Here is a 25879-nt window from a genome sequence, read left to right as displayed (position 1 = left end):
GAGGATTCTTGCAGCGATTTCCCCTTCCCCTGAGCAGATCTTGGTGTCCATCACAGAGCAGGGGAGGTCAAGCTGGCAGCAGCAGAATGTTCCTTGTGTGCCACAGGTGTTGGGCAGCAGCAGAACCTTCTGGGCTGGCAGAAGCCATCACCCCAGAGCCATCCTCTGGCTTCCCCTGCCAGCCTTTTCTCCTGAGGCTGGGAGAGGGCCTTGCTGAGGGCTGGGCGAGCCCTGCTTCTCCGAGGATGAGCAGGCAGCCAGGAGCTGCCCCTCGCATGGACTCTGCCTGTCCTCCTCCCCTGTCTGGCTGAGTGAGAGAGAGGCAGCTCGATGCTGGCTGCTCAGCATCACTCCTGGACTAGGGCTCAGGACCAGGCAGGACCTGGCCTGGTTTCCCAGCTCGTGCCTCGCACGGTCTGTGAGTGGCCAGGTGCCCTGCCAAGGACGCTGCTCTCCTCCCAGAGATCATCCCCGTGTTTGTCTGTCCTGTCTGTTTGGCACAGAGGCTGCTGCTGCTGCCAGGGCGTGTGTCTGTGTGTGCACAGGGCTGACAGCAAGGACTGTGGCCTTTGGAACACTCTGTCCTTCTGAGGGCTCTTGGCCAGGCTGGGACATGGCTGGGGAAGGATCACAGCAGTGTCGTGTTACACAGAGGAGAGGAAGGTGCTGTCCTGGAGCTGTGCAGGTGAGGAGCCCCAGCTGTGAGCTCCAGGGTGATGGACGGCTCAGGAAGCAGGCTGTCCAGAGGGCTGTGCTGGTATCTGCTTGGTTTAGTCCTGCTGCTAATTCTTTGAACTTCCTCCCTGTGCCAGGGGCTGTTTACCAGGGGATTACAGGCAGTTGATCTTGTCCAATTTAGTTTCCTTTTAACCTAGAAGGAAGGCCCCTCCTGGCCCATGCAAACAGCACCCCCTGTTTTGTGTGGCTGCAAGATCAGGTCTGTGTGGAATCAAATGCTTCCAACTCTCATCTCTGGCAAGGCTTCAGGTCACTTAAAGCCTTTGAGTGCCAGTGACAGGGACTGGCTCTGGTCTGGGGATCCTCCTGGAGCCTCCAGCAGCTCTGGTAAGAGAACATCACTGCTGTCATTGGTCAGTGGGATGTCAATGGCAAAGAGGTGCTCTCTCAGCAGCCACTTCCCATCCTGTCTGTGTCTTTCCCTCTCTGAGACAAGTGTGATTTAAATTTAAAGGGGACGTAGAGGTTACCCAGGAAGGGACTATGCACCCTGAGCCTTTTCCTCTGCTCCTGGGTTGTCCTTGCACCACACAAAACAGGTGAAGAACAGCCACAAGCCTGTGCTGGCATCACTGGTGTCTCGCTGGTGCTTAGGTGGGGGCTGTGACCCCCATCTTCTGTCCCCTTCCTCCTCCATCCTCTGCCCTCCCTCCCTGGTCCTGCATTGGGAAGATCCCATGTTGCTGTGGGATCTGTGCTGGATCAGCCTGAAACACAGGGTTCCTGGTTTGTGGGGACCTTTGAACTTGGCTTTGTCTGAAACCAGCCCTGGCTGTGGCCAGGGAGAGCCATGGGGCTGGACAGCCCCACTGGCAGCTCCACCTGGATGGGCATCCCCCGGAGCCACAGGGATGCCAGGGTGCTGCTGAGCTTACTGGGAGCCACTTGGGACTCTGAAAGAGCTGTCCAGGGGCAAAGCCTGGTTTAAGGTCTTGTGTAGACAGGGTGCCTGGGCAGAGCCTCAGATCCAGATTTTGGGGCTGGGATTGTCCTAGAGCTTGGATCCCGGTAGCTGGGGCTCCTGGGATGTTGGAGCTGCTGATTTTCCCTCTGCTGTGAGCTCTCAGTGTTTTTCTGGGAGCCGGGGCCACCTTGTGCTGAGCCTGGGCCACAAGTTTGCTGGACTGTAAAGTAACATCATGTTCTGAGAATTGCTGATTCCCAAACTGCTGCTGCCACCTTGGGAAGTGCTTGGTTGGCTTTGTCCGTGGGGATTCTGCTGCTCTGTAGCGTTTTAAACAGATGCTGCAAGGAGATGCTTTAAAACGTGCTTCAGTGGCTGCAGTGCACTCCCTCCAAGTCGTGTTCCCAGCACTGCAAAGTGCTCTCTGTCCCTCTGCTGGAAAGCTGCTGCTGTGGCTGTGTGAGCCCAAACACTCTCCGAGCCAGGGCGAGGTCTCCCGCTCTCCCTCTGGGGCTCTGTTCTTTCCACCCTAAACTGGTTTTTCGAGTCATTTTTTCAGATGTGCCTCCATCTCTGCTGCTCACCTGCGTTCGGGGAGGAGCCTCCCAGGAGCTGCTCTTTACTGCGCTGCAGAGCGTCCCTCGCTGAGTCCTGGCTTTCCATCCCGACAGACCGCAGCAGGGAGCAGGAGCCAGAGCCCACCACGAGCCTGCAGAGCCCGGGACACCAGCTGGGACCTGGCCAACATGTTCAAGGGGGTGGGCAAAGGCTCCCCGAGCAGAAGTTCCCCCAGCAGAGGTTCCCCTGTCAAACTGAGCAAGTAAGTGTGACCCCTCTCCTCTGTCTGAGCTGTGAGACCCTGGGGGAGGACAAGGGATGGGTGATCCAGTTTTTCGAGCTACCCTAAGTGCCATCCCTCTGTGGAGCAGCAGGAGGTTGGGGTTTGCTGGGAGCAGATACCAAAATGTGCTGCCTGGCACATGTCCTTGTCTCCTGTGGGCTTTGTGTTCCTTCCCAGAAGTGTCCTGCAGCCCCTGGGATGTGCTCAGAGCTGTGGTCATTGAGCAGGGAGGTGCAAAAAGCCCCTTTTGGGCAGGTAGGAGCTGGGTAAAAGCAGCCTCTGTGCTTGGGTGGAGCGGGGTCTGCTCCATGGTGAAGCAGGTCCCAGCCTGGCTCTGAGATCCTGGGATTCCCTGGCTGTGTGAGGCTGGTGTGATGCTGCCCTGGGATCCCTGGAGAAGGATGCTCAGTGTGCTGCTGCTCCTCAGCTGGTGGAGATGGGTGAGGATGGGTTTGCAGGGACAGGCCAGGTCTCTGCAGCTCGAATCGCTGAGTTTGCCTCTTTCAGATCTGCTTGGAACAACCTGCTCTGGTGGAAGGTGTTCCTGCCCATGGCAGGGGCTTGGAACTGAGTGTCTTTAAGGTCCCTTCCAGCCCAAACCAGGCTGTGATTCTACAAAGATATCAGTTCTGAGGGAATGAGATGTGTGATGCTTCCCTAGGATCAGGGAGTCCTCTGGGAGGGAGCGCTCCTGCAGGGAGACCATCCCTCCCTCCAGCTGCTGTTGTTAACTCAGGATTATTTTCCACCTTCCTCAGCAATTTTGCCTATTGGTTGATTCCATGGGAAGTCCCTGCCCTGCCGTGGTTGGAAGCTGAGGAAGTTTCCAGGGAGGTTGTGCTGAGGAGAAGGGGACATGCAGGGTGAAGGGGGTGCTGGCCACATCTCCTGGGACCACCAGCAGCAGTCCAGGACAGTGTTTGTGTGTGTGGACACCTGGGTGCTCACAACACGGTGCTGGTCCCCAGATGTGCTGTTTTGGGGGCCAAACCCAAACCCAGGTCAGCCAACAGCCACTGAGGAGGGGGTGGCTGGGCAGGGCAGCGGGGCCTGGGGACAAGGTGACCCCACAACGTTTGGGGCTGCCCAGGGAGCAGGAGCTGGAGCTGGACCCCTGCCATGGGAAGCTTCAGTGGAGCTGAGCATGCACAAACTCATCTCAAAGGCAGGTCTGGGGGCTCTCTGAACACCGAGCTTTGCCTGGGGCCTGGCTGCAGTGAGGCACCTCCCCAGCAGCCCAGGAGCTGTGTCAGGCTCTGGTTTATTCAGCCTTACTAATGCAATCTCTCCACCTTCTCAGCCAGCTCCCAAAGCAGGCTGGGGATTTCTCAGGATCCTACAGAGGGTTTGGGCAGCTCTCCCCCGGCATGAACCTCTCAGATTAACTGGAGCTGCATCCCAGCAAGACCCCACTCCTCTTCCCCATGCAGGATGGAGGCTGGAGCCAGGAGCACAGCAATTACTGAGCTAGTTGTGCTTGTTTGAGGAGGCACCAACCATCAGACACAGCCTAATTCTCTTGGCCATGGCCTGGGGCTTGGTCAGTGCCCACAGTAGCTGAGAAAATGAAGGTGGATGAGTTGTCTCAGGAACAGCCACGAGCACACGCTCTCTAGATGGCCCCAAGAAAATGTTGGTGGCTCACAGCTGCTCTTGGTGGCCCCAAGGCCAGAGCCTCAGCAGCAGCTGAGCTTCCCTGTCTCTGGGGTTCCTGATTAACCCCACAGGTCCTGGTGCCTGTGGTGTTGAGCATCCCAGCTCTCAGGGCCCTTTGCTGTCTCCCCTTGGTGGGTGCATCCCAGAGAGGCATCAGCCAGCACAGGTTGTGCCCGAGGAGCATCCTGGAAGTGCCCTGCTCTAGGTGAAGGCACTGCAGGGCTGAAAGGGAAAACTCCTGAGAAGGTGGAATTGAACTGGATCTGGCTGGACTGGCTGTGCCTGGGTGTGATTTTGACAAAGGTTGTGGGTGGTTTGGGAGGTGGATGGCAAGTCATCTCCTGGGATTTAAGTGTCTCCTGGGATTGCTGCTTTTTCCACCACCACCCTCTGCTTCTCCCCACTCAGTCTGGAACAGTGTGACCCTGGGGACAGGCAGGGGGTCAGTGGTGGTCTGCTGGCATCTGCTGGCAAATCAAAATGTGCCAGGACTTCTGTGTGTGTCGGGGAGAACAGACCCAGCTTTGGGCCCTGTGGCCATAAGGAAAAGTCCTGTGAGGAGGGGACTCAGGAGAGGGGTCAGAGACTGCAGTGGGTGGTGCTGTGCTCCTGCCCAAAGTGCCCTGGCAGGAGTGACCAGGAGTGGGGGACAGTCCTGCTGCTGTGAGACAGTGTCCCTTGTGTGCAGCTGGACTGTCCAGGGGGCAGAAAGTGGTAGGAGAAATGAACCAATTAATAATGATAATAATAGTGCTGTGCCTCTCCTAGGCATGAGATAGCCCTAGGGAGGAGGCTGCCCTGGCTGCTGAGGAGGAGCAGGAGGAGCTTTGCCCAGCCTTGCCCTCAGCCATCCCGGGGCTGTGGCTGCACCATGCTCTGTGTGTGGAGCTGGACCCGAATTTTGGGGGCAGGGGTGTCCAACATGAGCTCGTGGCTGCCTGCATCCCACCTGATGCCAGACTGCCTCTCTGCAGCCCAAATGTCAGCGTGTTCACCCTGAAATACAGGGCCCAGCTCTGGCTGAGTGAGAGCTCCTGCCCAGGGGCGGCAGGGATGGGACAGGGGGACACCCCGAGGAGGGACAGTGACCCCTGTCACCCCGGGCTGTGTGGGTGGGGGTTTGCACAGGCTCCTCTCAGCACACCCCTGCTGCTCCTGAGGTGATGTTCTCCAGGAATCATCCCTGCTTCCCTGGAAATCGGGCTGTTTGAAGCAGCAGCATCCAAGCTCGGGTGCCCCGTGCAGCGCAGGCTGGGATGGGCTGAGTCCCCGTGACCAGGAGGTTGCTGACATCCTCTCAGTTCCTTAGTTTTGTTGTGGCTCAGTCTAAACAAAGCAGATTCCTGTGCCCAGCCTCAGGAACTAAGGGATGGAGTGCCCAGTGTTTCCTTCAACCAGAAAGGGAGTGCCAGCAGGAATAAACAGGGTTATGTTGGTGATCTACCATTCCTGGGAACGATGGATCCTCACTTCTCCCCTCTCGGAGCAGCACAGAGTTATCCACAGCCACATGACAAACTGGGATGGGATCAAACAGGACTCCCCATCCAGGCTCTTTAGGGTTCAGCCGGATCTGGGGGGAGGATGCTGCTGTTCCCGGCGCTCCGGGAGAGGCTCTGTCCCCCGGGACAGCCCAGCCCGTGACTCACATTCTCCTCCCTGCGCAGGGAGCCCGGGCAGGAAATTTGGGTGGTGCTCAAGTATTTGCTCGTGGGACACCACCTCATTCCAGGCGTGTCAGGGATGAGTGGGAGATTGTGTAACCTCCTGGGGAGGGGGGACCTCTGAGAGCTTCAGCCTGCTGCACGCTCAGGCTCACAGCTGCTCCCTCCAGCCTGTGCTGCATCTCCCTGAGCGCTGCAGCTCACACCGGGAAAGGGCAAGGATGGAGGAGGAGAGATGATTAACGGGATAGAAAACACAGGCTGTAGCAGGGAATGATGGTGATGGATGCGCTGCTTTGGGCTCTTGGGCTCCACGATCCCTGGAATTAGACCCTGGCAAGCACAGCAGCCCCTTTCACTGTGCTGAGGAGCATTCCAGGCAGGAAAGCTGAGATACGGCCGGAGGATGCTGCCAGCCCCAAACCTCCGGGACAGCTGAGAGCTGCTTTGTGCAGGCCCACGCTTGGGAAATGAAAAACAAGGGAGGAGCTGAGGAAAGGGGACGGGAGGATGCTGTGAGCAGGAGCTCTGGGGCTGTGCCTCCTCTGGAGCCACACGGGCTGAGCTCACTTCAGACGGGAGCTGTGGCACCCCAGTGCTTGGTTTGGGGTGACTGTAGCATTCCGTGGCACGTTACAGTCACTTGGGGCTGTAATAAATGAACATCCCAGCATCTGTTCCAGCCTTTGGAACTGTGGAACAGCTGGAGCCACGAGTAGGAGCTGGAGCAATGACAGAGCCATTAAGGGAATCATTTTCCCCTGTCCTTTGTGGATTCAGGGGCTTGGAAGGAAAGCACGTGGTGGCTCTGCTGCAGGACATCACCTTTCTCTTACCTTCTTCTTCCACCAAGAGGTACCAACCTGCCCTGAAGAAGTGTCCCCCCACTCCAGCTGACCCTCAGTGATGTCCCATTGCTGCTGCTCAAACTCTCTCCTCCTGGTCTCAGATCCCAGCACTCAACCTCTGCTGAACTTTGTCCCCTCAGCAGCATTCCGAGGGCTCCATCCCTGTGTGATGCTATCACTCCACACCCTCCTGCCCCTGCCCACATCCTGGCAGGGCTCTGCTCTCCCTGCCTGCAGGGTAGGGCCAGCACTGTCCTCAAGGGCAGATGCTGTTAAAGCAGCAGGACACGGGGACAAAGGTGGCAGCGAGGTTTGTGCTTCCTTGTCTGCAGGGAGCGTTGGGAACCATCCCAAGACTGGCTGCAGGCTTTGGATCCAGCTGTTCCGGCAGGGGTGCTCATTCCCAAGGGTGGTGGTGGGATAAGAGCTGTGATGGCCCTGTTGGTTGTGTGGTGGCACCGAGGTGGCAGCAATAGGGTCTGTTGGGGACCTTCAGTGAAGCCTCACTGGGGTGAGGAGGGCTGGTAGGTGTGCCATGGCCTTGGGAAATTGGAGTCTTGGAATCACAGGATATCCTGAGTTGGAAGGGACTGATCAGGATCATCAAGTCCAACTCCTGACCCCAAGAATCCCACCATGTGCTGAGAGCATTGTCCAAACACTCCCTGAGCACAGACAGGCTCAGTGCTGTGACCACTTCCCTGGGAGCCCGTCCAGTGCCTGAGCACCCTGTGGGTACAAAACCTTTTCCTGATATCCAACCTAAACCTGCCCTGGCTCAGCTTTATGCTGTTCCCCGAGCTCTGAAAACACCACAACAGCCTACAGCACCCAGAGGGGCTTGTGGTCTGCATAACAAGTCCTTGTCCCCTGCAGCCCAGTGTTGTGGGGTGGCACTGGGCTCACCAGTGTGTCACTGGGCCCAGCTTGGAGAACCTCACAGGGAACAGGGTGGCAGCTCTGGGCAGGGCTGAAGGGCCACCTGTGCCAGCAGCCAAGGGCAGGCACCCAGGGAAACACCTCCAAACAGGGTGAGCACGTTGTGCTGCCTCTGCAGGGTGCTCCCCTGGCCCCCAGCTATCTGTGGCTTTGGGTCTTCCCATCCCAGATGTGGTGGCGGTGCATTTGGGAATCCTACAGCAGTTTTTTTTCCCCTTTATTTCTTTTCTGCTATTTCCCCACCTCTGATTTTTTTTTTTTAATCCACACAAATTTGAGCATCTGCAGCAAGGAGTTGTGCAGGTGTGCTGGGTTTGTGCAAAATCCCAGCAGCGCTCACTCTGAACACAGCAGCTCTGGCCTTCTCCTGGCTGAGGGCAGCAGCCAGGCACTGACCACTTGCGTGTGACCCTTGGCCAGAGCTCAGACTCTTCTTGAGAGACCCAGTGGACGTGGGGGAAAGGGTTGAAGGAGCAGGCCTGGGGCAGGTCCTGGGCAGTGATGGAGTGAGCTTTGCTTTACCCCATCCATCTTTGCTGTTCCCTCTCTCAGGTCCTCCACAAACGAGCTGGCCGTGCTCATCTCCCGCATGCAGACAAATGCTGACCAGGTGGAGAAGGACATCCTGGAGACTCAGTCCAGACTCAAGCAGGTGAGTTGTGGCAGGGGGTGGTGGGAGGTGAAAGGCTTTGCAGTGTCTAGGACAGCAGGTCGGGTGTCTGCTCTGTGCATGCTGGTGCAGGTTTGGGGGCTGACTCGAGGCTGGGGAGGAACAAACACCCCACAGAGCCTCCCAACCCCTGGGGCTGCGTCCCAAAGCCTCCCAGATTCTTTCTGCTCAATGCCTCAGGCTTTGCACAGCCAAGTCTGCCTCACCTGTGGCAGCACAGCCCTGTGCCCTCCAGCAGCCCCAGAGGCTGCCAGCCTGGCACACAAAGCCCCTGGGAGGGAGGAGGCTGGGCTGGGCACCAAGGCTCCTCTGTGGTTGTTGTGTGCAGCATCCAGAGCCTCTGTGTTGGCCAAGGAAAGTGTTGTGAGGTCTGTGTGGTCCAACCAGGCTTTTTCCTCTGTCTCCACGGCCTTCAGGACTCCAGCAATCACCAGAAGAACAAGGCTTTTGAGTTCCAGACAGAGAATGCCAGGAACCTGAAGGAAGCTGAGACCCTGCTGAAGGATCTCTTCCTGGATGTGGACCGTGCCAAGAGGCTGAAACACCCACAGGCTCCTGAGATAGAGAAAGAGTGAGTACAGTGGAGGGACTAGTGTGATGAGGGCACTGAGCAATTGGGAACCTCCTCAGGACATAGAATGAACTCCAGTCCTTGCCATGAGTGGTAGTTTCACTCTTTTCCCACAGATTTTAGCCTTAAAATCATCTTTTCTGCCAATTTATAATAAATACACTGGTATGCAGAGTGGATGCCAGAGCAATTTCCCAAGAGGCCCCATCTTTTGGGAGCCCTTATAAAAGGTACCAGAAAAATGCAGAGCTAAAATGTGGCCCCACTCTCAGGGCAAATCCCCTTTTCCTCTGCCTTCCCTAAAATAAATACCTTTAATTTGGGCAAGCACAGAGGCAGAGGTGTTGGAGTGGGAGAAGAGCTTCAGCTGGCTTCTGGTGCTTTGATCCCCTTCACTTCCAGCACTTCTATGTAGAAATCAGGAGGGAAGTTTCCTAGTTGGGAAGGGACAGCCCTGGTCTCCCTGCAGCATCCTCCTGGGTAGGAATTCCTGAGACATCCCTGAAGTTGGAGAGCAGCAGGACAAGTGCTGGGCACTGCTGAAGGAGGCCAGTGCCACAATGGGACAGCAAAGTACCCTGGGTCTTGTGAGTGAAATTTGGGCTCCACGAGGCCCACCTTGGTTCTCCTGCTTCCTGAGTGACCCAAGGACCGGTGCCTTTCCCCTTGGCAGCATCCAGCAGCTCCATGACCGTGTGACACAGCTCTGTGCGGAGTACCGGGCTCTCTACGAGCAGCTGAACATCCCCGAGGTGGGGCCCAGGGTGGACTGGACCAGGATCCTGGACCAAAAGATGGTAACAGCAGCAGGGTTTGGATGTTTTCTCCCATCTCCTGCCAGGCCAGATAATGTTTGCTGTTGTCTGTAGCCAGACATTGCACGCTCAGCATAAGGCGTGTTGGAGCTGGGGGGAATAACTCAGTGGCTCTGGGTGGAGGACAGACTCTCCTTCTACCTCTTAAAACCCTCTGGAACACCCTCTGAATTCACCTCTTCAGATTAAGAGTGACCAGAGGGGGATCAGGTAGAGTCCTGCTGTGGGATGGAGAAGGTGATGTCTCCTAGGATTTTACAGCCCTACCTTTCAGGGTTTCACTCTGCAAGGTTTGGGTATATGGAGTGCCCAGACTGGAGCCAATTTGGATTCCCCTGAAAGCTGAATGGTAACTAAGTGTGTCCCATGCATGTCACCATGGGCAGCAGGCTGGCTCAGCTCAGGTCTGTAGCCCAGGGTTATGTGGTCTGGTTATCTTTGCCCCTGTATACGACTGAGGAAATACCAACCAACAGCAATAATGGGAAACAACAAAAAAATCCCCTCCCTTCCTCCTGGACCTCTATCAGATACCAGATCTTTTCATGGCCTGCCAGCAGTGCCTGGGGTTTCCCCCTGAAATGAAGCCTTTTGCTTTAGTGTGTGCCCTGACTCCTTTTGCACAGAAACAAGTCAATGCAGGACAGTACGGCCCCGGCATGTCAGAGCTGGAAAAGCAAATAGCTGAGCACAACATCCTCCAGAAGGAGATCGAAGCCTACGGGCTCCAGATCAAGAACCTCCGCTCCGGGGTAAGGCACCTCTGTCCCCTCCTTGCTGCTGTCACCCACAGGGGACCCTGCTGGCTCTGCTCATTGTCTGGCTGGGTGTCCCATCTGCTCCTCTCACAGTGAATGTCCACCCTCGTTCTGCAGAGGCCATGGGGGGCCAGGGAGGTGGCTCCTGGATGGTTTCTAAAGCACATTCCATAAATCAATTCATCAGTATTCACCACATGTTTTGCTAATAGCTTTTCTTTTTTTCTTTTGTTGTTGTTGTCGTTCAACTCCTTGGTCTTGGCTGTGTTGTAATCCAGGATGTGGCAGATTTAAAAAGCCAGTACAAGGACTTGCTGGTAAGGTTCTTGGTGTTTTTCTGAGCAGATGGGGTCTTACAGCAGAGTAACACCATCCCTGATGGGCAGGAAACGCCCAGTTCAGAACAGGAGCTGCCCCTGGGCTTGCACAGTAAAGTTGTGTCCCTCATATCATTTCCCTGTTTCCTTCCCTCCTTGGGATAGGCATAAATTGAAAGAACTCCTGCTGTCCTCAGGGCAATGCTGAGGGTGAGATCCATGTCTCTCCTCTCCATGGGTCATGGATCTGCAGTTTCCTCTGTGAGCACAGGGACCAGAGGGCAGCAGGAAATCCAGCCCACACACAATCCAAATCAGGATTGCAAATGTGGAGCTTTCCCTGATCCCTAACAAGGGCTCCAGAGAGGAAATGAGCAGCCAGAGCAAAGGAGGTGGCCAGGAAGAAGGTTCTGGGTTTACCCAGCTGGGCCCATGAAGGCTGATGCTGAAAATGGGATTTGTGAGAAATCTCAGCTCTGAGACTGCCCCAGGCACCAGCCCACACCTGGGATTCTGGTTAGACAAACATATCTTGTCTGTGAGGAGGGAAAGGGAACAGCAGCCCCATCAGATAAGAGCCAGTGGTGGCAGATTTCTCACCAAGGTTGCTGGGAATCTCCTGCTGGATGTGTAACAGGACTGTGGTCCTGGGGAGGAAGAGGAGGAGAGGAAAGGGACTCCTCAGGCTGAGCACTGACACTGTCTCTGTCCTGTGTGTGGGCAGAAAGCTTCCATCTGGCGAGGGCAGAGCCTTGGCAGCCTCTACCACCACCTCCAGGGCTGCACCAAGGAGCTGGGCTACCTGACAGAGCAGCAGACCAAGATCCTGAAGCAGGACTGGAGTGACCAAATGATGGATGTCCAGAGCGTGCGTCGGGAGTACGAGGTCAGCCCTCGGGGGTGCCAGCGTGTCCTGGCCACGAAAGACTGGCCAAGCCTGGTTCTGCAGGGTGCATCCCAGCCTCCTGCACCTCCAGCACCAGCCCTGAGCATGAGGCTTTCCAAAACAGAGGGGGAAGAGAGCCCCTGGGACCCTCTGTGACCCCTCCAGTCCCCTGAGCTGGCATGTGGGACCACACACTGGAGAGCTGCCAGGGAGGCTTTCCATGGTCAGAGAGAAGGGAAGGGCTCAGTGCCACATCAGCCTCCATGGCCACAGTACAACCTCCAGTGACTGCCATGTGCTGGGACACAGACAATGAGAGGGATAATTGACTGGGAAAATGCTCTTTGAATGAATGTCCTGATGCTTTCTGAGGCCCAAGTGTGTCTAATTTGTTTTAGCTCTGCCTATCCCCTTCTGTTATAACAAACAAACAAAGGCTGTCTGTGCTTTGGGAGCCTTATCTCTGTTATGTTTGCTGTCCCAGGAGGCCATTCTGTGCTCCCTGCATGCTCCCAAGGTCAGAAAATTTCTTTTCCCCTCCAGGATTTCAAGTCCAATGAGCTGCTCAGCCAGGAGGAATTTGTGAACCACCTTCAGGATGATGGGGACAGGATGATTGAGTTGAAGCACCCAGCCATCAAACCTATCCAGGTAGGGAGAGGGGATCTGTTCCCCAGCCCTGAGGGAGAATGAGAGTGTTCCTGTGCTGCAGGTGGTGGGTCAGAGGAGACCCCTTCACCTCTCCCTGCACTTATGTTACTCTTTTCCTTCCACACTGCACTGGCTGCACTGCAGCATCTTTCTGCCTGCTCCAGGCCTGCAGGGAAGCTGAGGGAAGTCCAGGGTCTTCACCCTTGCCAAAATTTCCAGGAGATAGTGGCCAAGATCTGTGTGCTTGGACCAGCCCCTGCTCTAGTGCTCACACACATCAGTGCAGCCACCCTCACACTTAGGAAGTTCCAGCTTTGGTGTGAGTTCTCCCAAGGGAAAGCAGCTCCCAGCCTCCAAGGCTGTATTTCCAAGCCTGCAGATGCAGTGCCAGGCTAAGGTGGGCTCTGAGCTCCCAACACCACTGGGGATGAAACCACCTGAGAAGTGATGGCTGCTGTGTGTGAGCCAGCTCCTTCTCAAGGCTGTCCTCATCCAGGCTCAGCACCAGGCACTGCCTGGGCACAGCTTTGTCTCTGCTCCTCCTCTGATCTCTGGGACTTCTGAGGAAAGGAGACCTGTGGTGGGGGAGGTAGGACCAGCTGGAACCCACTGAGATGTGCTCTGCCCTACCACAGGCTCACCAGGAAGCTTTGAAGAACGAGTGGCAGAATTTCCTGAATCTCTGCATTTGCCAGGAGAGCCAACTGAAAAGTGTGGAGAGCTATAAGAAGGTAAAAAGCAAATTCGTGGGCCATGGTTCTGCAGGTCAGGCCAGAGTGGGCAGACTGGGAAGAGAGACAGCAAAGGGGTGAGGATGGGAGACCCTTTGCTTGCACCTAGTAAAGGTATTTTGGGGAAACACCCCTCAAAATATAATCTTTTAGAGGTGCTGGGAACTGAGAGGCCCCACTGGACTTGGAGACAGTAATGTCCCCCCATACCTGACTGTTTCCCCACCCACACCTCCAGTTCCAGGATGATGCTGAGACTGTGAGCCGCTCCCTAAAGAAGATGAGCTCTGACCTGGACACCAAATACAGCAAGTTCAACAAAGACAGCCCTGGGGTGGTGTCAGATCTGCTGCTTCAGCTGGAGGTGAGGCCTTTGGGGCTGGTGGCACCAGCCAGACCTCAGGGTAAATCCAAAGTTTAAAACTCCCCAGTAAATGACAGAGGGGAAGGGGTGGGTGAATAATCCTACAGGGATAGCTCACCCCAGCTCTGTTCTGGGGAGGGGGAAGCCCAGTAGATCCACGCTGCTCACGCTGCCCTGAGATGGCACTGTCCCCATCAGTGACACACAGCCAGGCCCCAAGTCATCAGCAGAGTAAAGGAGAAGCACAGGGAGAAGCCATTTGTTGTCCCTAACATAAAACACTTGGATTAGAGGGCCTGCAGAGTGTGAACCACTGGCATCCGAGATCCTCCCATCTCCTCAGCACTCTCGTGAGCCAAGGGCAAGGGAGGGAATAAAGAAATCTGACCTCAGGGGTGAGATGCAGATAGGAAAGGAAGATTTGCCCTGGAGAGAGGGAGGAGACACGTTCACCATGGTATCTTCCCAAGTATGCAACACACTTTGCTCTCAAGAGATGCTGGAATCTTGGCACTTTCTGACACTGGAATGCAGCCACCCCTTGGCAGGTGTTCCATTTCTGAAAAGGAAAGCTTCTTCAGGATATCTGATGTGAAAGTGTGGGTTCACCTAAGGTTAACCCAGGCTGTGTCCTCAACAGCAGATCTGTGAGCAAAGGAAACTGAGGATGGTGTTGGCAATGGGAAGGGGAAGAAGGAGAATGGAGGGGTTGAGAATGGAGAATCTGACTCCACCCCACAAGGACAGATAATTGGTCCCAGCATACCTGCTGTAGTGTGACCCTACCCTTCCTTATCCAAACCTGGTCACAACCACTCTGTTTTGTCTAGAACGAGGAGAAGGTGTTGAAGCAGGCAGAGAAGAGCATCACTGACCTGAAGAGAAGGAGCAAAGAGATCAGCCCACTGAAACTGCGCAGGACACGTCCCCCTCAGCCCCTCACCCTGGACACCCTCTGTGACTGGGATGCTGGGGAGGTGAGGGCCAGACTAGCAGCACCCTCAGAAGGGACAGAGGGCTGCATTCTTCTCTGTTTGCTCCAGATCTTGGCCCCATGGTGTGAGGAACTATCTTTCAAGCCTTTCACTGGGTTTTGTGTCCTCTCCAGGTGCAGCTGACCAGAGGGGACAAGTACACTCTGAAGGACAACAGCAACCCAGAGATGTGGGTGGTTCAGAGCAGCACTGGCGTGGTCCAGGAGGCACCTTCTGCTTGTTTCTCCATCCCTCCTCCTGACCCTGAGTCCATAGACAAGGTCAATAGGTGAGTCTGCAGCAGAGACCCTGACCCAGAGCGACATTTAGACTCTCTTGGGTCTTAACCAGCCTGACTGCAGAGAGACAGCAGCTGGTGACAGGCCTCTCGACTATCTCATACTAAATCCCTCCTGGAGAGGGATTTTTCCCTGCACCCAGGTATTTCATCCAGGTGCCTGCCATTCCTCAACACCCCTGCACACTTCACAGACCTCACTGTCGATGAGTTTTCTGGCAGTCAGGCTTGATTTCTTCACCCCAACATGTGACTCGCATAGGTTTGACTAAATTCATTGTAGAATCAGTCTGGAGCTTGGGACTTGCCAAACAGGACAGAGTTATCTGTGGTATCTCCTCTCAGCCAGCCCCAGCTGGAGACTGAGCAATGCTCCTTGAGCCTGTGTGTGGGTTTGCTGCCTGCCTGCTCCGGCAGCTCCTGATGTTCCCACAGGATGGGGCGGTGGTGCAGGGAGGTTGGCATTGCCTTTTTAATCATGGCCCCGGGTGTTTGGGTAAATCAAGTGCCGAGGAAAAGCTGCAGCCCAGACTCAGAGCTATGCAGGAATGCCCAAAGTGGGAGCTTGGGTCCCCAGCGCCACGGGGTGTGATTGCTTCATCGTGTTCTCAGTGTGTAACCCTCTTCACACATCCCAGGATTTATGAGTTTCATTAGTGTTTTAAAACAGAAATTCAGTTCCTCTGCACAGCCCTCATCTGACAGCAGCCAGGCAAGCTGGGAATTGCTGGTTTTAACACACAGTGTTTGGCTGGAACAATCCACAGCAGGGATGAGAACCAGCCTGGTCCTTCCTGTTCCCCCTCCTTCTGGTTCCAAAAGCCTTTTCCCACCCAGAAATATTTTTTGGTCCTTCAGGCTCTGGCAGATCCCAGCCCTAGTTGCATTAGGCAGGAACCATCCTTACAAGTGAGACGTGGCACTTCCAGTGCAGCAGCCACAGAAGCAGCCACTTGTGTTTCCTGCAAAGCACCACAACCATATGAAATTAATTTCCAGCTTTGGTGGCTTCTGCTGAGAGTGGTAAACACTGACTTCCTTAGGAGAACTCAGCTGCTCAAACCAACCATCTTTACTTGCTGCTGTTTCCTTTCCTAAGGGACATCTCTGAGTTACAACAGGCTGCAGGCTCCCAGCCTTTGAGGACACCTTCCCTTGCCTTTGGGGACACCTCCCCAGCACAGCCATGGAGCTGATGCTGTGCAGGGCTCTGTCAGTGCTGTGTCCCTTCCTGGCTGATGATGCCCCTCTGCTCACAGGTTGGAAGGGGAACTGAGCACGGTGAAGCAGAAGCGAGCAGCGGTTCAGAGCACCCTGAGACGCAGCCAAAAGGAGCAGGTGCAGCCCAGCCAGCAAGGTTTGTCACCTGGATAGTCCAGCCCTCTTTGGAGGCAGCTCTGGAAACAGAGCACCCACCCAGGGTGGGCAGAGGCACCTGCAGCTCACACACAGACACCTGCAGAGGTCCCTGTGGGAGGATGCCTTCTCCACCATGGCAAAGGACAGCTGGCAGGACAACCTGACTCCTGCCTCAGCAATTCACTAAGTCTGCTGCCCTTCTCAAGCCTCTGAGATTGACCTCCAGCTCCATCAACAGCTGGAGGGTATTTAGGATTTCAGGGGGACGTGCCTATCCAGAAACTTTAATTAAACCTGCTTTGTAATCTGAGTCCCTTGCAGTTCTCTTCCCTAGCTGGGGGCTGTGGGATGAGCAGGCAGCCACGGCTAAATCCCAACCCTGGGTTATCTGTGTTATTCCCACAGCTGTAGTTCAAAGGCTCCCAGCAAAGCTGAGAAGGGATGTGTCTGCATTTGGCTTTGTCCCTCCTTTGGAGCTGTGGCTCACCACAGCAGAGCTAAAACCTGGGGATTAACCTAAGCTATGTCTCTCTGCAGCTTTGTCCAAGAGTTCTCCAGCAGTCCAGGATGATCCCCAAGCTGACCAGCTCCTCAGCAGCCTGGATCGCATTGGCAAGGACCTGGTCCAGGTGGAGAAGGAGGTCTTGAACCGAGTGAGGTCTCCTGTGAACTACAGTGACCCTACAGATGACCTTGGCAGGAGGATCAAACAGCAGCAGGTGAGTTGGAGCAGGAGCAGTTTGGTAGGGCCCTGTCCTTGGCCCAGAGCAGGAACATGGAAATAACACACAGCTGATGCTCCAAAGGAGAAAACCATGGTGCAGATGTGAGGGTTTCAGGCTGGCTTGGACCCTTGAAATGGGACTAAATGAAATCCTCAGGAAATGCAGGCCCTTCCCTCGCCTCTGGAGCAAGAGGGTTCATCCATTTCAGAGTTGTGGTGCAGGTGCCAGTCTTGGGAATGCTGTCACCCTACACTCTCCAGTCTGTAACAAAGAGACTAAGGGAGAAAAGAATTCATCCAGCTTTGTCTCACCTGCTGGGAAGTACAGACTTGTAAATGTCAGTGAGACAGGAAAAGAGGCAGTGCCCTGGAGCCCCTCTCCTTTCCTCTGGTCAAGGTCTGGGTTTGCAGTATTGTAGCTTGTTACATCTTCATCTCTGGGTATTTATCTGGCTCTGGCAGTAGGATAGGCTCAGGCAGGAAGGTTTTTTCCATCTCTGTCCATGTGGATCTCTTTCCCACACCCTGCCACTGCCAGACAGCCACAGTCTGGATGGGGCTGTGCCCCAAGGGGCAGCTCCTTACGAGAGGGGCACCACGCCCTGAGCCCCACAGCCAAAGCTGCCCCTGAGGGAAACACATTTCCACAGCAGCACTGTTATGGTTGTGTTGGGTGACTGTGCTTCCATCTGGTGTGCCAGGAAACAACAAAGAAACTTGAGAACCTGGGGGCAGCCAAGGATGCCTTGCAGAAGGAGTGTGAGACCTACCTTTCCAAAAAACCCACCAGCACCTCGGCTTCCCAGCTCCCTGTCACGCTGAATGCCCTCAGGAGCAAATACAATGATGTCAATATGCTCTCCAGCCTGTACAACGAGAAGTGAGTGATGGGGATGAGGGAAGGAAGTGTCCTTGCACAGGTGTGCCAAGACAGAAGCATGACAGAAAATGATTTTGATCTGTATGAATGTTGGTTGAGGTCCAGCCCAGGCTGGAAACCTCCCATCCATCATCAAAGACACCTCTGAAGGAGATCCCATGTGTAATTTGTGAGCAGATCCCCCCACTGTGGAAAATCCACCACAATGGGTGTGTGTCCCAACTCTGCTGTGTGGTGAACTGCAGCATATCTGACTTGTGAGCAGCATGACAGGGGTGTGAGTGCACGTTGCTTGTTCTCTGACATGTTGAAGCTCTAATTTTAAGTAAGGTTGAACACCAAAGGGAGAAAAGAAGAATGGGGTTTCTATAGCTAACCTTTCTTCATTTCCCCCCTGCCCAGGGCTAAGGCTGCCCTGAACCTGGAGGCTCAGATTGAGAACACAGACAAGATTGTCAGCACATTTGAGGCCAAGCTGGCTCAGGACAGCATCATTCCTGCATCCCCCAATGCCCTGCAGGATCGGGCCAATGACCTGCAGGTAAGGGAGCACCAGGCTTCTCACTAAGGATGGGAGATCCCTGAGCTCAGGGAGCAATGTGGGAGGGGCTGGATTTATTTGAGCACCTTGAGGCACCAGCGATGAAGCTTTTTTAAGGACTTGTTCCTTGAAGGTTTAATGTTGGTGTTGCAGGCTGACCTGCTCTCACTGGACAGCAGAACACTCTGTCCCTCTGTCCCTCCTTTTGCAGGCCCTAAAGTACATCATGACCCCCTTAGCATCTGATCTCTGTTACTCTGCCTCACACCTATCCCTAATATTTCCTGCTCCCAATCTCCTTGCCCCATCCTTGGCAGCCACAGTGTTTTGCCTTCCCCAAAACTTCTCAGTGCACTGTCCAAGCCACCTTGCTTCCCATCTTCCCTGCTGAACAAGCCTCAGTGCTCCACTTCCACCCTGCGTGTCACTTGGAGAGCCTGAGCAGCCCCCAGTGCTGCCCGGTCAGTGACACATTGAGGAAGGTCTTTGGGTGCTGCTCTGACTGATGCAAACACGAGGTGTTTTCTTTTCTCCCCTGCAGAAGTTGAGGCGGGACCTGGTGGCCCAGGAGGACTGTGTGCTGAAGCTGAACCGAGGGCTCAAGGATGCTGAGCACAGCTGCAGTGCTGTGCAGAACAACTTCCAGGAGTACTGCCCTGACCTGCCCCGGCAGAAGCGGGAGGTGCAGCTCCTCAACGATCGCTACCACGCCGTGGCTGACCAGCTGGATCAGCGGTGAGGGTCATCTCTGCTCCTCCTAGCTAAGGTGGACTGGGGCAGGGCTCAGAGCCCTGAGTATGTTCTTCATTGCAGGACCCTGATCCTGACCACAGTCCTGTAATACTGAGGACCAGCTGTGTTCTGCTGTGTAGTTGCCACCTTCCCATTCGCAGCACAGGCTTTGAGCTTCCAGAGTTGTGCTCCCCACTCAGGCATCAGTTGTCACCCCCAACAAAAAAAATTTTGTTATTTTCATCTTTGTTGTGGTGCTATTTTCACCTTTCACCTTCCTTCCTAGGAACTTACACATTAATCTTTGCCCTTCCCCTTAATGTTCCTGTCCACTTTTGTGCTGTGCAGAGAGAAGACCCTCAGAAACATCAGCCTCACCTACCAGCAGTTCCAAAACTCCAATGAGAACCTGATGTTCTGGATGAACAACCTACCCAGGCACCAAGTGAAGACCACTGATGGGCCAAGCCAGATCAAATACAAGCTGCAGGCACAGAAGGTGTGCTCCAGGGCAAGAATAGCCTGTAACTTTATGTTATGTTATGATGGGGCAATTTGCTTGTGAACAGCACATGCAAAATAGTACCAGCCAGCTCCTAGCTGTGTGCTCCCCCATCGTAGTGAATGAGCTAGAGAAGGACTGCAGCCCATGGATGGTGTTACCTGGTGTATCTCACCTTGCTGGGTTTATCTACAGTGCTGCTCTCCTCATCTGTGCCACTCACCTCCAGATTGAAATCTTCTCCATGGAGAGGCCACTTTCAGATCCTGAAATCTTGTACCTTAGCCTGAGATGTTGCATCCAAGTCCTTCATTTTTCTCTCCTTGAGCAGTCTAAGCTCACTAGCTCAGACAAGGAGTTGTGGAGGTCTCTGTGTTGGCTGTTATTTACCTTATTTGTGATAAATCAGTGTGGGAGGTCCTGGGCAAGTTATAGCACTGCTGAGATACCCTAAAAACCTGGAAACTCTTCCTAAATATCTTCCTGTTCCCACCATTCCCTCAGCTGAGCTGATTCTCTAGGCTGCAAGAGTATTACTGGGAAGCTGGATTTCAGTGTGTCCTTAACACCACGTGTGTCTCCTGCAGAGGCTGGTGGAGGAGATCCAGAGCAAGGAGCCTGAGAGGAACGCCCTGATCCGGCTGTCCCAGAACGTGCAGTCCACACTCAATGTAAGGATGGGCTTTCCCATTTATCACTCCCTTAGCATTTCACCTAAGACATCCCACCTGATTCTCGTGTGTCTGCTCTGAACAGGACTATGAGCTTGAAGCAGGCAAGTACAGCTCTTCTCTGGACCCTTCCCTGACTGACTCTGCTGCAAAGAGGCTGCGTGTGACCCCCCTGCAGGAAAGCATCCAGGCCCAGGTAAAATGCTAAGATGAAGGCATAGAAATCATTGTCCAGCTCATCACCCATGCCCCAATGTCCTCTGCAAGGCCTTAATCCACCTTAACAGCCACCACTTATTATGGTCCAGAGTCCTCAGGGATCCCTTTGTTCCTGGGGCAAAGCAGGATGTGAGATTCTGAATTACGATTGTGCCTGGCACCTTGGTTGAGATTGCTGATGTTGCCTCCTCACCACGTTGTGTATGAAGATAAAACTTACAGGGTAGGTGTGTGGGGAGAGGAAGGAGCCACAGCTCTTCTGTGCTCTTCCCAGTATCACCCCAGTCCTCCTGCATCATCTTGGGGCTTTTGCCAGCTGCTCTCCATCAGTGAATTTGGATGACTGGACCCTGTGTAGGCCTGCAGGCATCGAACAGGCATTCAGGTAACAGGGACAGGATCTCCTGCAGGAGTCCTTAGACTCTGAGTCTCTGTGAAGAGGCAGATTTGATGACACTAATCCCTAGAACTGTGCCATACACAAAACTCGTCCAGGTGAAAGGAGGTGTGGCAGAGTCTGCCATGCAGTGTCCAGGTGAGGGCACAAAGCTCTCACCACTCTTTCTTTTGCAGGAAAATGATGTCACCAAGCTCTACATGGAGCTGGCAGCAGAAAATAAACAGCAGCTCAGCCGGCTGGAGTTTGCCAAGAAGATTGTTGAGAAGGTACCAGCTTACAGCTCACTGCAAGATTGGGGTACTCTAGATTGGGGTCCAAATCTGCTCAGCCTGGGGCTCCCCCACTCCTCCCTGAGTCTCCACATCCAGGTGTGAGGAAGGACAGGAATGGAAACCCCTCTGAGAAAAAGACCACAAGAAACCATAGTTTCACTGACTCTGATCTTGGGTTGTGACTCTCATCACCTCTGGGGGCCCTCAGCTCCTTACTGAAGCTGTAGATTATGCTTGGAAAAAAAGTTTAAGGTTTTTAAGTCCACTTCTCTTAGCCATAGCTAATCAAGGATCACAGACTGAGAATTTCAGATTTGTTTGTGGGTGTGGCTGGAATTTAGTGCTCACAACCTTCTGGAAACACTTCAAAGCAATAGGGTTTTTATACCTTTTTAAGGTTTGAACCACCTGTCTCAGGACCAGGTGACTTTTAGTGGGTTCAGGAAGCACAAGAGATTAAGCTGGGGACTGGCTGTGATGCTCTCCCTCGGCTCCAGATACAAGAAGGCAGCACAAAGCACCTTTTTGGGCTGCCACAGCACCTCCATCTCAAGGGGAGGTCATTTGCTGGAGATGATGGGATTGTGTCCTCACTTTCCATTTACAAACAGCCTTATTTGAAGACTGCCTGAGGATTCTGTGCTAGTTTTGTCTCCCACCATGCCGTGTCATTTAAAAGATCTCTGAGTCACCATAAAAGAGTGACTTGGTTTACCTGCCTTTTTTTGTTTATTTTTTTTTCCCTTGCAGAAGGAAGTACATGAGGGCATTGAAGCTGTACATGAGCAAACCCAGAAAGCTGAAAACAAAGCCACAACCAGCAGGGAATCTGAGGGGTTGAAATTGCAGCTGGAGGAGGAAAAGAGGAAAGTGGCCAGGATTGAAGAGGACCTGGAGGAACACAGAAACAAGCTGCTGATGTTGAAAACTCAGAAGCCCATTGAAAGAGTGGAAGAAAAAGAGGTGATTGAATACTACAGAGACCCACAGGTGGAAAGAAACTTGTCTAGGATGGTACAGCAGATTGAAGAGGAAGGCAAAAAGAGGCAGGGCCTGCAAGAAGACATTGATATGATGAGCCGTAAGCTTGCCCAGATGGAGAGCGAGAAGAAGGTGGCTCCTGCCCAGCTCCTCACCAAAGAGATCACAAAAATTGAGAAGGATCCAGGCCTGGATGGCCAAGCAGCCAGTCTTCGTCAGGAGATCAAGCGTCTCCAGGAGGAAAGCTTGGCTGCTGCTTCTGAACTTGAACAGCATAAGAGGGAGCTGCACATGCTGGAGCGAAAGCAGCCCAACATCCGAGAGAAAGTGGTGGTGAAGGAGCTCATCAAACTGGAGAAAAACCCAGAAATGCTGAAGTCTGTTAGGACCCTGCAGTTACAAATCGATGAGGAGTCCTTCAAAAGAAAGTCTGCGGAAGAAGCAATAGTGAAAGTGAAGAACAAGATTGAGGAGGTGGAAAGGCTGATTGAAACAACAGAACCCAAAATTATTGTTAAGGAGGTGAAACAGGTAGAGCAGGACCCAGAGTTATTGAAAGAGACTTCCAAGCTTAAAACTCTGATTGAAGAAGAGAGGAACAAAAACTTGCTGCTGACAGGAGAGCTGGGAGAGCTGCAGAGCCAGTACAGCATCGCAGAGAAGCAAAAGCCCAGGATAGAGGTGAAAGAGAGGGTCAATGAGATCTTCCTGGTGGACCCTGAAACAGAGAAGCAGATTGCACACCTGAAGAGGGAGCTGCAGGAAGTCACTCTGAAAAGGACAAAGATTGACAGTGAAGTGGAAGAGGCTTTAGCAGAGCTCAAAGTCCTCAGGTCACAGAAACCAGAGGTGGAATTTAAGGAGGTCATAGAGGAGGTGGTGAAACACGAAAAGAGTCCAGAGATTCTCAGAGAAATTGACAGGCTGAAAGAGCAGCTCAATGAACTTGTGAACACCAACGGCAGGACCCAGGAGCAGCTCATTAGGCTGCAGGGGGAAAGGGATGAATGGAGGAGGGAGAGATCCAAGGTGGAAACCAAGCTGGTCAACAAGGAAGTAATTCGATATGAGAACGATCCACTCTTGGAAAAAGAAGCCAATCGCCTGCGTCAGGAGGTGCGCAACATGTCCCAGAAGAGGAGAGCTGCAGAGGATGCCATCTATGACCTGCAGAATAAATACATGCTGCTGGAGAGGCGGAAGCCAGAGGAGAAGGTGGTTGTTCAAGAGGTGATACTGACCCAAAAGGATCCAAAGCTCCGAGATGAGCACAGCAGACTGAGACGCAGTCTGGATGAGGAGGTGAGCAACAGGCGTCGCCTGGAACGCGACGTGCAGCAGGTTCGTGTGCTCGTGGAAGAGCAAGAGAAGTTGCTCAACTTTCAGGAGGATCGAAGCAAGAGGCTTGCACTGGAGAAGGAGATGAGGCAAATTACACTGAGAATAAAGGAGCTGGAGGAGAGCCCAGCCCCAGTACAAGAAAAAATAATTATGGAGGAAGTTGTCAAGCTGGAGAAGGATCCAGTCCTGGAACAGTCTGCCAGCAACCTGCGCTTGGAGCTGGACCGTGAGAAGATGGAGGTGCTGAGCTTGCAGAGAGAATGCAAGAACCTGCAGGTGCAAGTCGATGTCCTTCAGAAAACAAAATCCCAGGAGAAGACCATCTACAAGGAGGTGATTCGAGTGGAAAAGGACAGAGCACTGGAGAGTGAACGTGCACGCATCTGGGAGCTGCTGAGCAGGGAGAGGGGAGCTAAGCAAATGGCAGAAGAAGAGGTACGGCGGCTCCGGGAGAAAATCGAGAGAGCTGAAGGCATGAAGAGGACATGGGCTCGTGAAGAGACAGAGCTGCAGAAAGCCAGGAACCTGGCCATCCAGGAGAGAGCCAACCTGGAGACTGAACTGCGGGAGCTGGAGAGGCAAAAGCAGCAGAAAGTCCTCTTCCTTCGGGAGGAATCCAAACTGCTCAGCCAGCGGACTGAGAATGACAGGCAGAAAAAGAAGCAGCTGGAACACGAGGTTTCCCTGCTGGAGGCAGACATCCTTAGGGAGAAGGACCAGATCTACAACAAGGAGAGGTTCATTCGGGATCTCCAGTCAAAGGTCAACCGTGAAGAAATCAATCATGAGACCCAGATGAGAGAGACGAACCTCTCCACCAAGATCTCCATCTTGGACCCTGACACAGGGAAGGACATGTCTCCTTATGAAGCCTATAAGCGAGGTATCATAGACAGAGGCCAGTACATCCAGCTGCAAGAGCTGGAGTGTGACTGGGAGGAAGTCACCACCCTGGGCCCAAATGGGGAAATCTCACTTCTCCTTGACAAGAAAAGTGGGAAGCAGTATTCCATCGATGATGCACTAAGGCTGAGGAGGATCACAAAGGAGGAGTACCAGCTCTACCGGGATGGCAAGATTCCCATCTCTGAATTTGCCTTGCTGGTGGCTGGGGAAACCAAGCCTCCCTCGTCCCTCTCAATTGGCTCCATCATCTCCAAATCCCCACTCACATCACCCACCACCCACCAAACCCAAACCTTCTTCCCCCCAGCCTCACAGAAGGGCATATGTGATGATACATCCCCCATCGCCGGGGTGTATGACACCACCACCAACACCAAGTACAACATCAAAACTGCCGTTGCGAAGAAGCTGCTCGATCCCATGACAGCTCAGAAGCTCCTGGAAGCCCAGGCTGCCACGGGGGGCATCATAGACCTCATTTCCAGGGACCGGTTCTCAGTCCACAAGGCGATTGAGCGGGGGCTGATTGACAGGACCTACATGCAGAGACTGCTGAATGCACAGAAAGCTTTCACAGGCATTGAGGACCCAGTGACCAGGCGAAGGCTGTCTGTGGGGGAAGCAGTTCAGAAGGGTTGGATGACCAAGGACAGTGCTTTCCCCTACCTGCAAGTCCAGCACCTAACTGGAGGCCTCATCGATCCCAAGAAAACTGGTCGCATCCCTGTGCTGGAAGCTGTCCAGACTGGGATGATAACGAGCAACCTGGCCAATAGGCTCCAGGATGAGTCCAACTATGAAAAAGATCTCATTGACCCTGTCACTAAAGAGAAGATAAATTACAAGGAGGCCATGGCCCTCTGCCAGAAGGATTCTCTGAGCCACCTCCTGCTGCTCCCAGCTGCGTCGGAGGGGTATCAGCGGTACCACCAGGCCAGCCGCTCCCCCAGGCTCTCACGGTTCAGGCACTGAATGGACCAAGGCACATACTGGGGCTGGTTCCTTCAGGAGTTCATCCCTTCAGAACACCTCTCCTCACGGAGGCAGCAGGCTCACAGGAATGGAGCATCTAGATTTTAGGGCTGCCTACGCTTCTCTTGCTCGGCTGTGCAAGGACAAAACCGTGGTGATGGCCTGCCATGGACGGGTCCCCACAGCCCCCAGCTGCTGCTCCCTAATCAGCCCAGAGAGGGGTTGACTGCCAGAACTTCATGGGCAGTTATATGTGGCTATGGCCAGAAAGGGGGGAGAGCCAGAGTGTTTTCCAGCTGGGTGATTCTGCATGCAATAAACATAGCAAGTGAGTGGCTGTGGCTGCGTTGTTTCTGCAGGTTGTGGCTGAAGGCACAGCTACTCCTCCCCCGTGCAGTCCCACGCCCTGCAGCCAAATCCACACAGGTTTTGTGTGGATTTTCTTTCTTGCTCTACCTGATCTCCCAGCACTGAACCCTCCTAAAGTGTCCTTCTGCCTATGAGTTCATAGTTTTAAAGATTTTGTTACATTTGTCTTTAAAACTGAAAACCAATAGGACTTTGTTTTCTCGTCATTTGGACACCTCTAAAAGAGGTGCAAAGGGGTGCAGTCCCACCCAACAGTACTGGAAAATCCACACTTGCTATTTCTGTAGGTGAACTAAAAGTAAGTTACTCCTCTGTGTAACTTCCACCACTCAGTCCCTCCTGAAACAAGCAATTCTTATATCCCAAATGTTCTTCCCTAGTATCT

General features: G+C 53.8%; 1 protein-coding gene across 1 annotated transcript; it reads left to right on the top strand.

Annotated features, from left to right (window-relative positions):
• The first annotated feature begins 606 nt into the window (after positions 1-606).
• EVPL (envoplakin) lies at positions 607-25429 on the top strand. The gene is made up of 23 exons (XM_005526779.3): positions 607-685; positions 2314-2462; positions 8143-8242; positions 8677-8831; positions 9505-9628; positions 10273-10398; positions 10683-10721; positions 11446-11607; positions 12151-12258; positions 12894-12989; positions 13228-13353; positions 14184-14330; positions 14462-14616; positions 15885-15982; positions 16522-16703; positions 17410-17588; positions 17991-18129; positions 18671-18864; positions 19210-19360; positions 19951-20034; positions 20120-20230; positions 20827-20919; positions 21676-25429. The coding sequence occupies exons 1-23, from the start codon at positions 614-616 to the stop codon at positions 25123-25125; spliced, it is 6240 nt and encodes a 2079-aa protein (XP_005526836.2). The 5' UTR covers positions 607-613; the 3' UTR covers positions 25126-25429.
• The last annotated feature ends 450 nt before the right edge of the window (positions 25430-25879 follow it).

Source organism: Pseudopodoces humilis, chromosome 21 (genome assembly GCF_049639895.1).
Source record: "Pseudopodoces humilis isolate 2021_Gansu_Grassland_sample_001 chromosome 21, ASM4963989v1, whole genome shotgun sequence".
NCBI lineage: Eukaryota > Metazoa > Chordata > Aves > Passeriformes > Paridae > Pseudopodoces > Pseudopodoces humilis.
This window is presented reverse-complemented; position numbering and strand designations above follow the sequence as displayed.